Source organism: Rhizoctonia solani, chromosome 1, assembly GCF_016906535.1.
Source record: "Rhizoctonia solani chromosome 1, complete sequence".
Classification (NCBI taxonomy): Eukaryota; Fungi; Basidiomycota; class Agaricomycetes; order Cantharellales; family Ceratobasidiaceae; genus Rhizoctonia; species Rhizoctonia solani.
Genome location: NC_057370.1, coordinates 1,519,642 through 1,532,663, shown reverse-complemented (window position 1 = coordinate 1,532,663; position 13,022 = coordinate 1,519,642). Strand labels below are relative to the sequence as shown.

General features: G+C 51.8%; 5 protein-coding genes across 5 annotated transcripts; 2 read left to right on the top strand and 3 right to left on the bottom strand.

Moving 5' to 3' along the window:
• Positions 1-145: 145 nt before the first annotated feature.
• RhiXN_03988 (cytochrome b5) lies at positions 146-1,267 on the bottom strand (the record flags this gene model as incomplete). The annotated part of the gene is made up of 6 exons (XM_043323805.1): positions 146-524; positions 575-645; positions 696-773; positions 837-907; positions 963-1,087; positions 1,143-1,267. 6 exons carry the CDS (start codon positions 1,265-1,267, stop codon positions 146-148), a joined length of 849 nt encoding a protein of 282 aa, XP_043176224.1.
• Positions 1,268-1,656: 389 nt separating this feature from the next.
• On the bottom strand, positions 1,657-5,861 carry RhiXN_03987 (inositol-hexakisphosphate kinase; the record flags this gene model as incomplete). Its single annotated transcript, XM_043323804.1, has 5 exons — positions 1,657-2,475; positions 2,548-2,784; positions 2,831-2,934; positions 3,029-4,049; positions 4,101-5,861. The coding sequence occupies 5 exons, from the start codon at positions 5,859-5,861 to the stop codon at positions 1,657-1,659; spliced, it is 3,942 nt and encodes a 1,313-aa protein (XP_043176223.1).
• Positions 5,862-7,320: 1,459 nt separating this feature from the next.
• Positions 7,321-8,745, top strand: RhiXN_03986 (isochorismatase domain-containing protein 2; the record flags this gene model as incomplete). The annotated part of the gene is made up of 9 exons (XM_043323803.1): positions 7,321-7,412; positions 7,587-7,687; positions 7,753-7,817; positions 7,870-7,912; positions 7,972-8,050; positions 8,125-8,182; positions 8,242-8,419; positions 8,480-8,575; positions 8,618-8,745. The coding sequence occupies 9 exons, from the start codon at positions 7,321-7,323 to the stop codon at positions 8,743-8,745; spliced, it is 840 nt and encodes a 279-aa protein (XP_043176222.1).
• A 438-nt stretch (positions 8,746-9,183) lies between these two features.
• Positions 9,184-10,942, top strand: RhiXN_03985 (thioredoxin; the record flags this gene model as incomplete). The annotated part of the gene is made up of 5 exons (XM_043323802.1): positions 9,184-9,228; positions 9,293-9,531; positions 9,590-9,902; positions 9,954-10,600; positions 10,654-10,942. 5 exons carry the CDS (start codon positions 9,184-9,186, stop codon positions 10,940-10,942), a joined length of 1,533 nt encoding a protein of 510 aa, XP_043176221.1.
• Positions 10,943-11,195: 253 nt separating this feature from the next.
• Positions 11,196-12,929, bottom strand: RhiXN_03984 (aminotransferase class I and II protein; the record flags this gene model as incomplete). The annotated part of the gene is made up of 8 exons (XM_043323801.1): positions 11,196-11,318; positions 11,374-11,428; positions 11,489-11,562; positions 11,629-11,900; positions 11,975-12,068; positions 12,136-12,470; positions 12,525-12,772; positions 12,829-12,929. The coding sequence occupies 8 exons, from the start codon at positions 12,927-12,929 to the stop codon at positions 11,196-11,198; spliced, it is 1,302 nt and encodes a 433-aa protein (XP_043176220.1).
• Between the last annotated feature and the right edge of the window lie 93 nt (positions 12,930-13,022).

Genomic DNA, 13,022 nt, shown 5'->3' with positions numbered 1-13,022 from the left:
CCAGTCCGCCGAGGTGTGAGCCACTTTCTCGAGATGGTCGAAAGGCTCTGTGTGCACGCAAGTCAGACACCTTGAGCGGTACCGAACTTATAATCAAACGGGTTTGTCGTTTCTACACGTATGTACAGCAATTCACCAAAACAAACTACAGTTCTTCCTTTGCCTTTTCAGCATGCTTAGAGTTTCCTTCCTTGACTGGTAGTGGAACAGCTCCACGAACTGCTGCTGCCTTTGCAGCCTCAGCTCTATCAGCTGCAGCACGCTCCTCGTCACAATGAACCGGTGGAGGTGTATTTGGGTCGATAGGTGGGTGGTTAACCCATCCAATATGCCTATACTTTCGTGCTTCGCGAAAAAGTTCTTCCAATGGGTCAAAGACTATTGAGGTGGTTAGAACATTTGTCCCGATCCAGTGCAAATTCCCCCTTACCCCAAGCTCTTTTTCGTTCAAACCTCTGGTATCATGGGTTAGGTGGGTTTGGAAGCATCCGGTGGTATATGCGCGAGCCGCATCTTTTCCTGCACTATTGGGAGGGGGATTAGTAGGCGTTGTAGGCTATAAACCAATACTTACAACGAATGATACGATCCTCCAGGCCCATAGATCCTCCTCCCTTCACTTACGTCGTATACATCGCCATCGATCTATACCTCCCACTAAGTTCAGGTGTTGAGGCATCTCTCAGGTTACTCACAGCAATGTAAACAGGTTTCAACGGATCACTCCCATCGAACTTGGCCAGCTGAGCCTCACTAAACATCGTTTTCTGCGTCTATAACCCCCCAAAGACATGAGTCCTGCCCAACTTGTACTCACAAAAGGTAACTCTACTCACTGGCCACCAGCGCCTCACATCGACCAAACGTCCCTTGGCGCCCCAAACCAAGCTCCCGGTCACGAGTTGTCCTGTCAAGGCGATAAGGCCAGCAAGGACGAGTACCGTCCTGAACATCCCATAAACTCAGGTTCTCTGGATCTTCATCCGGCCCAGGGTCTTCGCCTCGCGCAATCTTTTCTGCGCGTATGCGTTTACGTTCAGCTTTAGCCTCGGCGCGTTTGGCTTCTTCTTCTCGGTGCTTTTGGTACCTGGGTCGACCAAGTGGTTAGTAGGTGGTACCAAGGGGAGGCGGGGTTGGCTTACGCCAAGTACGGCTGGTTGGCTTTTTTCTGAGATACCAAGCGACCTTTAGAGTCTCTTATTTTGGGATTTCCATCCTTGTCAAACAGTTGCTCCTCGGGCTTGGCTTCAGTGGGGTTGTCAGACATTTTCCAAGCTCTAGCGCCCGTGAAAGCAAGTTGACCACAAGCCTATACAGAGTACACAATCGAACAGTCGACGTGGCTGAAACCCAGTATGTTCAGTCATGATGACGATAAACTCCGAGCCAATCCAAAATTCCACGTGACAAACCAAGGAACAAATCAACAAATCAGATTGCGGATAGCTAAAAAGTGTATGATACATAAAATTAATGGGATGATCTTGAGAAAAAGTAGAAAACGAGTGCGATTTTTTAAAGCAACATAGGGTCCCTGCGCACAACACACAAAAGAGACGAGAGAGAGAGAGAAAGAGAGAGAGAAAGAGAGGGAGATAGCTACATTGCATAGGATGATCGAAATAAAACCAAGAAAAGGGAGATCATAAGTCGGTATTAGGTGGATAACATTCCAAGGTCGATATTGGTATCTCCAGACCGGTGAGACGTTCCGAAAATCTCATCAAAAATTTGCTTGCCTTCAGTCGAAAGCGCAGGCAACTGATCGATACTCGAGCGTTGCGCAAGCTTATGCCTCTTCGCCCGCTCTTCGTTCCAAATCGCGCACAAAGTCGAATATAAATTCTTGATCCCAAACAAAAACCCATAATCGGGTTCTTCAGGCCGATGCGGCGGGAATCGAGCATACAACCTCCCCGAAGGATCCACGATCGTCCCGTACCCTTTGGACTTGGCTTGCTCGTCCTCATCGTTCTCAGGCGGGACAATCGTAATTTCTTTGCCGGTGATCGTGTGCGCAAAATCAACAAGGCGGATATTGACTTCTCCGCGTTTACGTTTGCCACTTCGTTTAGCTGTTGGGCCGTCCAAGACGTCCTCGCTGGCAGTGCGACGCAACGTTTTGCGCGTCGTATCGGTCTCGGCGGCCCGGCCATTTTCGCGATCGAGTGATTCACCGCGTTTGGTCCGGGACGAGGGATTCTCGGACGCAGCTCGAATATATGCGTCTTGCGCCTCCCGGTCTCCATCGTAGATAAAGAGCAGGCTGCAGCCGTAGAACCGGTACCCCTTCAGTCGGTGAATAATCCGAGCGAGCGCATACAATTTCTGCAAGAGCGGCGGAATATGGTATACCAGCAGCCGCTCCCCGTCATGAAAGAACGACTCGAGCCTGCTCTGGAAGTCCTCGGTGCGAATCTCACGCCCCGTGTACTTGTTCTGCATGACGTACGATTGAGTGACTGTGTTCCAGACCTGAAAACCCCCGTGCCGAGTGCGTTAGCCCAATCGGCAAACACGATCCAATCCAATCCGATCAGCGCTCACCTGCATTCCGCATATGCGTACCCCAAGCGTTCGACTCGTGGTCCGATCGCACTTCTTGCGCTGGCTTTTCTTCTTGGCGGCCGTAGCATCGACGCCGTACTGCCGTGTCCCCATCTTCAAGTCCAACACCGACGGGTTCTTCAGCCGCCCGGTGAGGTCTTCGAGTAAAATGAAATGCTCCTGGCGCGTGATGGGGGGTTGGAGCAGCGAATGCTGAGGCGAAGGCGGAGTTGTCGACTCGGGAATGTCAGGTTCCACATGGTGATGAAGAGGCGGTTCTGACGCGACGAGTTGCGAGCGCGTTGGGCCCAAACTGCGGCTCCGGCTCCTTAGAGTGCGGGGCGGACAGCAGGGTCTGGGCGATATTCATCTTCCAGTGTGAACATGCTAATTGAATCAGAACGCCCTCGCTTCGTTTCGATTTCTTGAGATTGAGTCTGTTCGGGAGACGACTTGACAGGCGCTTGGCCGTGAAGCATACCGTCACTCTGTACCCTGCGCAAGATAGGAGACGCAGGAGCTGTCTGAGCCTTGGGCGGTAGCGCCGTGCTCTCGCCTGACGTACGCGGAGCAGTATCGTCAAGGAGCCTGCGCCGGAGACGGCCACGGCGTTTACGACGGCTGGCAGCTCCTTCGCCTTCTCCATCTGCAATTTCTCCCTCATCTTCGGTTCGTATGCCGCCGATGGAAGCAGCAGCCTTGCGTCGGAAGCGCTTGAGAACATCCTTGAATATATGGTCCTTCAATCGGGTGTTTACGGTAGTGAATCGGGGATCCATACGACCAATCGAACAGTGGTGGAAGGAGCCCGATTGTCGCAAGAACGAAGGGCGGACGGTGTCCATGCTTCTTTCTCCCGACTCCTCGGCTTGGCCGCCAAGGTGTGGGGGAAGCGATCTGGTACCCATGTGTTGATCAGGGGAATTGGCAGGTGTCGGAGCGCTCTCATCTCGTCGGTTTGTGGGGATAAATGTCTTGGACAGAGGACTAGAGATGGCACTCCCTGCCAAGTTGGTTTGAAGTCCGGTTGTGACCAATGAAGGAGCCTTGGGAGTCGTGACATCATGTCTAAGCTCAGGAGTAGACTCGGACACTTGTTCGAGTCGGCCCATGGTGTCTACCGAACCAGAGCTTGAATGCGCGCGGAGACCTCGTTTTCGTCGGAGCATCCAAGTTGGCATCATGTGAGTATTGCGATCAAGCGCCACCTCCGGAAGCTCGTCATCCGTTGAATGGGTCTCGTCTAGGTTAGCTCTGATGACTGGGGAGCCGGCAGATGCAGCCTTTTGAACAGGAGGACGAGCCGGAGATACGGAATGATTGGTCTCGGTCGTACTCTCGAGTTGATCAGGAATAAGCGCTGGGGTGGGTGGGTGAGAGGGACGTCGACTACGACGATAGTTGACAAGCATTACTCCCAAATAACGCGGGATAAATCCTAATAGAGGGGGAGCATCTCTTTCCACCGCTTCGTAAAATAGGTTTTCCCGACTGACCAATGGCTATATTAAATGCGTCAGTGCCTGTACATTGGCGCATCTTGATTCTCGTACCTTGCAAACAGCACGTTTGGTAAACTTGTAAATTGCACTATGCCCCCCGACTTGATTCCGAAAAGGACGGAGGGGGACTGGAGGTAGGTCACCATCCAAATTCAGGGACTCGAGATCATCATGTCGATCATTGCCCAGACCTCCGTTTTTGTCCTCATCGTCTGATACATCGCCATATTCAGGATTATCGGCTGGGCAGTGGCCATTTATTTGAGAACCGGAAGTTGGGTAGGATCTGGATAGTGTTGATGCATCCGAGTAGCCAGATGTGACGGATGTGGTCTCCCATTCTGATGAATCTGAATACGCAGCATAAGGACTGAGACGTTTCGGAGGGGTAGGAGCAGGTGGTACAGGAATAGGAGATGGCTGAGAATGCTTGGTAGGAGTAGCATCGAGAGGATTCTCGACAACCGTGCGAGAAGTGGGAGAAGGAATATCAAGAATGACTTCTGTGGTAGTTGTCGGTACCTTGTTGGTTGACGTGGTGCGAGAAATAGAGGGACGGGAATGAGATGATCGGGAGGTGGTAGCAGAGGGCTGGGAAAATTCTATACGACGGATGATAGGAGACATGGACGGGCGGCGGTTAGGACGGGGGGTGAGAGGGGTCTGTTTGTCATGAGTGTGCTGTTCTGGGCGAGTGGTGGGGGTGGTAGACAGTAATTCGTCCTCCTCGCCCGCCTCCTCGCGAAATGGCGTACTCACCGAGGTTGGCGAGGGCATAGACAGGCCCCTTTGGGGAGATTCCTGCCTGATGCTCCGAATGGGACGGGCAGCATCCGGGCTACGACTGACGCTCGTGCTGCTGCCGAATACAGATGGTAAAGGGTCGGATCGCTGCCAGCTACGACCGCGAGGGTCGTCAAACACATCGTCGAAGGAGATATTAAGACCCTCTGAGGTATTCCTTCGCTCGGCAGCGCTATTGTCGTGCTCGTTTGTTTCGAGTTCCCGGATGTCTGTTCGCTCGAGGACAAACGACTTGGTGCGCTGGGTGGGCTTGCGATCTGGCCAATCAGCTCGCGAGACAAATTGGGCTTCTCGAACCTCCTCGACACCGTCAGTTGAGCGGATTGGGGGCGATATAATTGCGGGTGGCTTTCCCTTGATAGTTCCGGTCCTATGGTGTGCCGAGACGGTATGGTGCTCTATAGACACAGAGGCCAGTTCCACATCACCCACGCTAGTTGAAGTTTCTTTGAATAATTGCAATGATGCTGCAACCTTGCGACCCATGCCAGAAGTCGAAGCCAGAGCCCGCTCCTCACGTGTGCGAGTGCGAGTGGGTGTCTTTGCCGACGATGACGAACTGGAGGAGTCTGCAGGCGATGGGGAGCGGCGTCTGGGAGAGCGCAGAGTAGGAGAGGGGCGAGACTCGGTGACAAGCGACGGGAAGGCGGGGGTCGGGCTGATAGGGCTTCGCTGTCGGCTGGGGGGACCCCCAGAAATTACGGCAGCGGATTCTTCGCCATGAGGATGCTTATGTGAGTCGTCGTCGGATGAGGCATCGCTGTTGGTGAATATGCGTCGTCGGTGGGTAAGCGACTGGGTCGGCTTGTGCAGACGCCGGTTGGGAGAAGACTGTGCTGGGAATGAAGTTCGCTTTCGCTCCCGTTCTCGCTCTCTCAGCCCCTTGTTCAGTGCATTGTCCATCAGCGGCGACGTGCTTGGTGCAGATACAGATACAGACCCAGATGCGGGTGCAGATGGATACGGTACTTTTGGGGGTGAAGGCAAGACAGAGGTGGAGCCGTTCATATCTGCGTAAGTACAATTTTTAAAAGCAATTTTGGTAAGCCATTATATCATAGCAGCCATGGACCACTCACTATTTCTAAAAGGGCTTATTACTGCAATCGCATCGAGCAAGACAAGACGACGTGAGACGCGGTGGTGGTCGTGACTTTGCAAGCAAGGACGGACCTTTGACAATTACACCCACGCTCCGATGACTCAGCCTGCGACCCAACTCTCGATCGCGGATGTCTCAGGTGTGGGTCTACAAATAACGTACGTATGCAGCTCTGGCTCTAGCTCTGCTTGCAATTGTGAAAAATGCCGGGGGATATGCTGTAACTCTCGGCGTGGCGAGGAACACCCCGTTATTATATACAAATCAGTCTCGATCTCTGCTCCGCCAATCCGGCGCGATTTCGTCAAGCGAGTGGTTTAGTTTACGCCAGTCGCTACCACTCGTGTGGCGTTACAAACCACGCACGGACCTATCCCTCTCTTTCGCCAGTGGTCAACTCTACAAACGTGCCTCACTACACTCTATCTTTCTCGCCTTATCAACACCATGCCTCGACTTTACACGTGCTATCTCATATCAAACGAATACAACCCTCATTTTCTCGGTAATTTCCCTCCACTCGAAGGGTTCTCTTGGGTGCCGATATTCGTGCGTATGAGATCCCAGATTCTTTACTCTGGGTTTCACTCTTCTTACCCCGCATGCTACCTATCAAACGCTAGTCTACTAGGCACATATCCCTCGTTCAACCCATCGCCTTCCTATCCTGTAAACAACGCCCATATTCCCTCTTTCCCAAGGTCGGGCGGTACATCTTGGGATGTAAATCCGCATCGGCATTCGCCAAGCATCTGCGATCCCGAGGGCCAACGTAAGAATCCAGCTAGCCCATTCAATGCGCGGCATCCGAAGCTGACCGTAAAAGAGGGTGCTCTTAATCTAACGCGCACTATACTGCAAGACACACATGTTCGGCCCATATGACCTCCGTCGAGCTCGACTAAATCCTTGCGCCACGCGCGTCACTGATCATGGTAGCTCCAATTCAAGGTGATCTAGAGTTTGCCCTCATGGGATGACCTCACCCTACCCATATACACCGACTGGAATCCACTATGAATTTCATCGAATTCATAAGATTCAGGTGTAGGTGCGACATTTCAACCAACAGTGCGTCTAGTGGTGGTTCGGAGCTTGCCACTGCGCCAATTCGATTTCCCGCGCGTTGATTTGGCCGCCGCTTAATCCGGGACTTGCTCGCTTGAAATCCACATGCGTTCTCAATTTCCGCATGTGGATACAGTTAAATTTCAAAGTATAGGCAGCTCCAAAACCCGAACCGATTAACCTTGTTTTCTTAGTTGCAAGAAATTCGTCATCTATGGTAATTTATGACAAGCTCTCAATGTCAGCTCACCATAGAATTCAATTCTTATCCACCCGTCCATCGATAAAGATAGGATCATGGCTGTCAGCTCCGCCGCCCCTGTGCCCACCCAACGTCTAAAAAATTTTGCGTTATCGACTGCCCGAGTCATAGTCCCGCAAGAAGCATTGTGAGCGCGCACAATTATACGCATTGTCCTGTACAGGACCAAAGCCTTGAGTCGGGCGCTTAGGAGCGCCGATCACCCCTGGGCCACGCGCTAATCAGTCAACTCGATCAAGTGGGTCGGATCCTGGCTGGGACCTGATCGTGTACTCTCTTAATCGCCCCCCCTCTTCCCCAGATTTACCATTTACTTGAATATCTCGATGTCACTTCCTCGGATCGTCAAGGCTAATCCAGCCAGGACGGCTTTCTTTATCTGCGATTTACAAGAACGTATTCGTACGTCGTGTATGTTTCTTTGGTCGGGGTCGAATTCAATCTCACGGTCGTATCGGTCGGTGCAGGGGATGTGATATGGAAATTCAATGATATTGTGTACACGAGTAATAAGATGCTCAAAATGGCCAAGGTGCATTGGATTTATATAGGGCAAGAGCTTTGAGACTAACGGTTTTGGAAAGATCCTCAGTGTGCCGGTTCTCACGACGGAACAACATCCTCGAGGTAAGCCAGCTCATTCGGTCCCCGTAGCCTTTGATCGGCTAACAGTCGAGCGTGGTTAGTGTTCGGCTCGACGGTTCCGGAACTCAAGTACGACGGCTTGGAATCACACCTAAACTTGGGAGTATTCTCCAAATCAAAGTGAATTGCAAGTTCGCAGAGAGTACCGGAGTGGTTCTTGACCTATGCAATCAGGTTCTCTATGATCACACAAGAGGTCGAAGAGGTATTAAACGGTCGGATATTACAGATGTGGTCTTGATGGGGATCGAGGTACGTGGTCGAAAACGTGTCACTTTTGGTTTCAACGGCTAAACTCGAGATGAAAATAGTCTCAGATTTGTATTACTCAGACTACGATTGATTTATTGAGGATGGGTATTGACGTCCACGTACTCGCCGACGGGGTGTCTTCTTGCAACCGCGAGGAAATTCCTTGGGCGTTGGCACGGATGCGTCAGGCGGGCGCGCAGATAACAACGAGCGAGAGTATGCTCTATCAGCTGATCGGTGAGTCGGTCTGGGTTCTTGGATTCTGGAGGAATTTCGGTCTTATGTCCCGGTATTCAGGTGATGCGTCGGGGCCTTCATTCCGTGCCTTTGGAGCTGCGATGAAAGAGGAGCGCGAGCGGAGCAAGCAGGTTTTGAACTCGCTCTTGGGCGATGGTTCGTTAACGAAGCCCGTCGCACAGACATAGTTGTATATAGAGCAATTTATTCTGAGCATCCCATCCTTGAGAACAAGTCCGTTCCACTGGCTCCAAAATGCCGAAGCTGCCTCAGACCGGCGCGCCCTACTAACTCTCCACGCCGCATATAACGAGAGGTACCGATAGATGACCAATGCCCCAATTCACAACCAAGTATTTCAAGGGCATACATGCGGTCCAGATCGCTGTGGAAGCATATTCCCCGTCGCCGACCAAGTTCGCTTACAGATCTAATGACCCACTCATCAAACGACACGTTCGCGCACGGAGCGCGTCCCTCGGCGAATTCGGAAACTCCTACTCAATAATGAGGCGCAACGATGTGCTGTCCAATAGAGCCACATCATCGAACAAGGGCCATCCGGTACGCGACTGCTCGGAAGTTTATGAGTAAACCGGCGCTCTCGGCTGGCTGGTGGACATTTTACATTGTTCCGCGGAAGTAGAGTGTAAATGCCACGTATGCCGGTCTGGCGCTTATATAACGTGACCCGGTACGCGCTGTATTCACTATCCACTCACTCCTCTCCACACCCTCCTACATTGACGCGTTTTTGAGCCAATATGCGTCTGTCTACTATCTTTGGATCTGTCCTTGTTCTTGGTGCGGTGAGTATACGTCAAAGTTAGGTATTTAGGTCGCATGTACTCACGGAGCTCGGCTTGTTTTCAGACCTTTGTCTCTGCGTCGGATGTCCTTGACTTGAACAACGACACTTTCAAGACTACGGTCGATGGCGAAGAATTGATCCTCGTCGAGTTCTTTGCTCCTTGGTGTGGCCATTGCAAGGCCCTTGCTCCTCAATACGAGGAGGCTGCTACGACTCTCAAGGCAGCTGGAATTAAGCTTGCCAAGGTCGACTGCACTGAAAACTCCGACCTTTGCCAGGCCAACGGTGTCGGAGGCTACCCGTACGTGGCACTACCATTCTCAAGTTAAAATGAATGCTTACGTTTTATATTGGCACAGGACCCTCAAGGTCTTCCGCCACGGCAAGGACAAGGAATACTCTGGTCCTCGCAAGGCCGATGGAATCGTCAGCTACATGAAAAAGCAGGCACTCCCTGCTCTTAGCTCCGTCACTGGAGAAACCCACTCCAAGTTCATCAAGGATGACAAGGTCGTCGTCGTTGCCTATGTTGACTCGGACAGCGATGACCTCGCCAAGGCCATCAAGGCTGCCGCTGAGGATCACCGTGATGACTACCTCTTCGGTCTTGCTACCGATGCTGCTGCCATCAAGGAGGCCGGCGTTACCGCCCCTGCTCTCGTTGTTTACAAGGTTAGTCTACCGAATATCGATCGAGGTCCTAAAATTAACTTTTAATTTCAGACTTTCGATGAGGGCCGTGTCGATCTCCCTGCTGCTTCCGTCAAGTCGGCCACCTCGGAGTCCCTTGTTTCCTTCATCAAGGAGAACTCCGTTCCTCTGCTCGATGAAATCTCTGGGGAGAACTATGCTAACTATGCCCAGTCTGGCATCCCTCTGGCATACCTCTTCCTCGACCCCACCGAATCCAATAAGGATGCCAAGGTCGCCGAGTTCACATCGGTCGCGAAGAAGTTCAAGGGCAAGATCAACTTTGTTTGGATCGATGCTATCAAGTACGCTGAGCACGGAAAGGCGTTGAACCTCCTTGAGGCCAAGTGGCCCGCGTTTGTCATTGATGACATGGCCAACTCTCTCAAATACCCCCACGACCAATCCGGCGAGCTCACCCCTGCATCCGTCACCACCCTCGTCGAGTCTTACCTCTCCGGTTCCTTGAAGCCTTTGCTCAAGTCTGAGGCTGTTCCCGAGTCCAACGATGGCCCAGTCTTCACCTTGGTCGGAAGCCAGTTCGAAGACGTTATCTTTGACGACTCCAAGGATGTTTTGGCCGAGTTCTACGCTCCCTGGTGCGGTCATTGCAAGAGGCTCGCTCCTATCTACGATCAGCTCGGCGAACAATATGCTGACCAAAAGGACAAGCTCACCATGTAAGCTTCTATTCATATTCCTCTTTAGCTTGGTACTTAATTAGTCTTTGTAGCCTTAAGATGGACGCCACCACCAATGACCTCCCTGCATCCGCTGGCTTCAAGATTGCAGGCTTCCCTACCATCAAGTTCAAGCCCGCTGGTTCCAAGACCTTTGTCGACTACGAGGGCGACCGCTCTCTCGAGTCCCTCACCGAGTTCATCCAGACTAACGCCAAGAACAACCTCACCCAGCCTAAGCCTTCAGCCGCTGAGACCGAGACTGCTGCTTCCTCCACTGCTGATGCTACTTCTACCCCCGTTCCCGAGGCCACTCAGGCCACCACCCATGAGGAGCTCTAGATGATTATGATGTTTTGACGCACAAAAGCCTTTTTGGTACCCTCGGTGTCAGTGTAATATTAGTTCACTATAAATATTGAAACGCTTTGCATCATCTTTGTTATTGGTGTGGGATTGCACGACTTTCAGAGAGCGTTAGTTTCAAAACTACTTTGAATCAATTCATGGGTGATCACATCTAATTCACACGCCAGTTGTACAAAAGACAGTTACATATCGTTTATTCAAATCTGACTATGTGAATAATTTGTGTCTATGCAAGATACTTGGTGAGCCCAGCAAGACGCTCGCCAGCCAGCTTCAAAGTTTCTTCGTCTTTGCAGAACGCGAATCGAATATATGCCTCTCCAATCTCCCGATGCTCCTCACAGTAGAACTAAAACGTGGCAGATTAGTATATCGTTGATGTGGATTCACGGGCCTGTACTCACTTCGCTGACCGGGATCGTCGAGACACCGAGCTCCTGCGCAATGAACCAACTCGCCCTAGCGAAAAGAGCTCGGGCGTGAGAATACCAACAGTTAAACTAATCCTGAAGAACGTACTTGAAATCCTTGCCACGTCCATCCAGAGAAGCTGGATAGTTATACTCATCAGGAATCTTTAACTTCGAGATATCCTACAACAAACAAACAAGTTTAATTCTTCCATATTCCTCCGGCCGATACATTTTGTGTTTACTCACCACAAGTACGAAATAACTGCCCTCGGGCACAGTATACCGCAACCCGAGCCTGTCAAACGCACTCAAAAGCACGTCACGCCGGCTCTTGTACTCTTTCCGCTGAGTCTCGAAAAAGTTTCGCTTGTTGGCTTGTTCGAGGCCTGCGGCAGCGGCTTCCTGGAGCGGCGAGTTGGTGCAAAATACAATGCGCGTAGTCGCGGCTAGAGTCGGCCCAATCAGAGCGGGGGGCCCAATGAGCCAGCCGATACGCCAGCCGGTAGCAGCAAAGGATTCTAAAAACAGATTATGAGAATCAGTTGGAGCGTGCATATGTATGAGTAATCAGAAGAAAAAAAAACACACGTACTGCCTGCTGAGCCGACTGTGACCGTTCGGTCCCACATTCCAGGCAGTGTAGCGATACGGACATGCTCCTTATCGTCGAACACAAGGCAATCGTACTACATCATAGTGCAGGGTTTTAGGCGCCTAAACTAGCATCCGCATACATTCACGAGATGAACCCACCACTTCGTCACTCATCACAATTAAATTGAACTCCTCGGCGAGAGCTGCAATCTTCTCGAGCTCCGAACGAGTGAATACCTTGCCCACGGGGTTGTGGGGTGTATTGACGATAATCATCTTGGTCTTGGGGGTGATCGAGCGCCGGAGCTCGTCAAAGTCAATAGTCCACTCTCCGCTCGTTGGCTTGTCAGAGTCCCCCTTGGGAGGGTGGAGGGGGACATAGACGGGGACGCCAGCGTTGAATGTCACAGACGGGAGGTACTGGTCGAAGAAGGGCTCGAACATGATGACTTCGTCGCCTGGATTGAGGAAGGCCGTAAACATAGAATATTGACCTATAATGCAATATTAGATATTCCGAGAGAGACACGCAATACATCGCTACCGACCCTCATTTGCGCCGCTTGTGACTAGAATTTCAGACTCGATGTCCAGTGGGCGACCGAGGTTCGTAAACTCGGGGCTGTAGTGGTCCCTGATAGCTTCACGCAACCTCACGCGGCCTTTGGGGTGCGAGTAATGATTCGCGATCGTAGTGGCCAGCGCGGTATCGGCAGCGTCCTTGATCCATTGCGGAGGCGAAAAGTTCATGTACCCTTGGCCAAGATTGATACAGTCGGCCGGTAGGTTCGCGGCACTGATGTGGTATGAGTTTTGAAGTGTTGATGGAGAACAAACCAAGCGGACTCTTACTTGTAGATAGACCACACATCCTGTGCCATCGCACGACCAGTGTGCATGCGATCTGCAACTGGAAGATTGGGCTTGGCCCGGCCGTTGGCGGTAGCAGACATGGATCGCAAGAGTAGAGGACGAAGGGAAGGCTTTGTAGCTAGAGTGGTGCGGGATGAATTCTGGAGAGCACGCAATAGGCCCGGACGAATCAT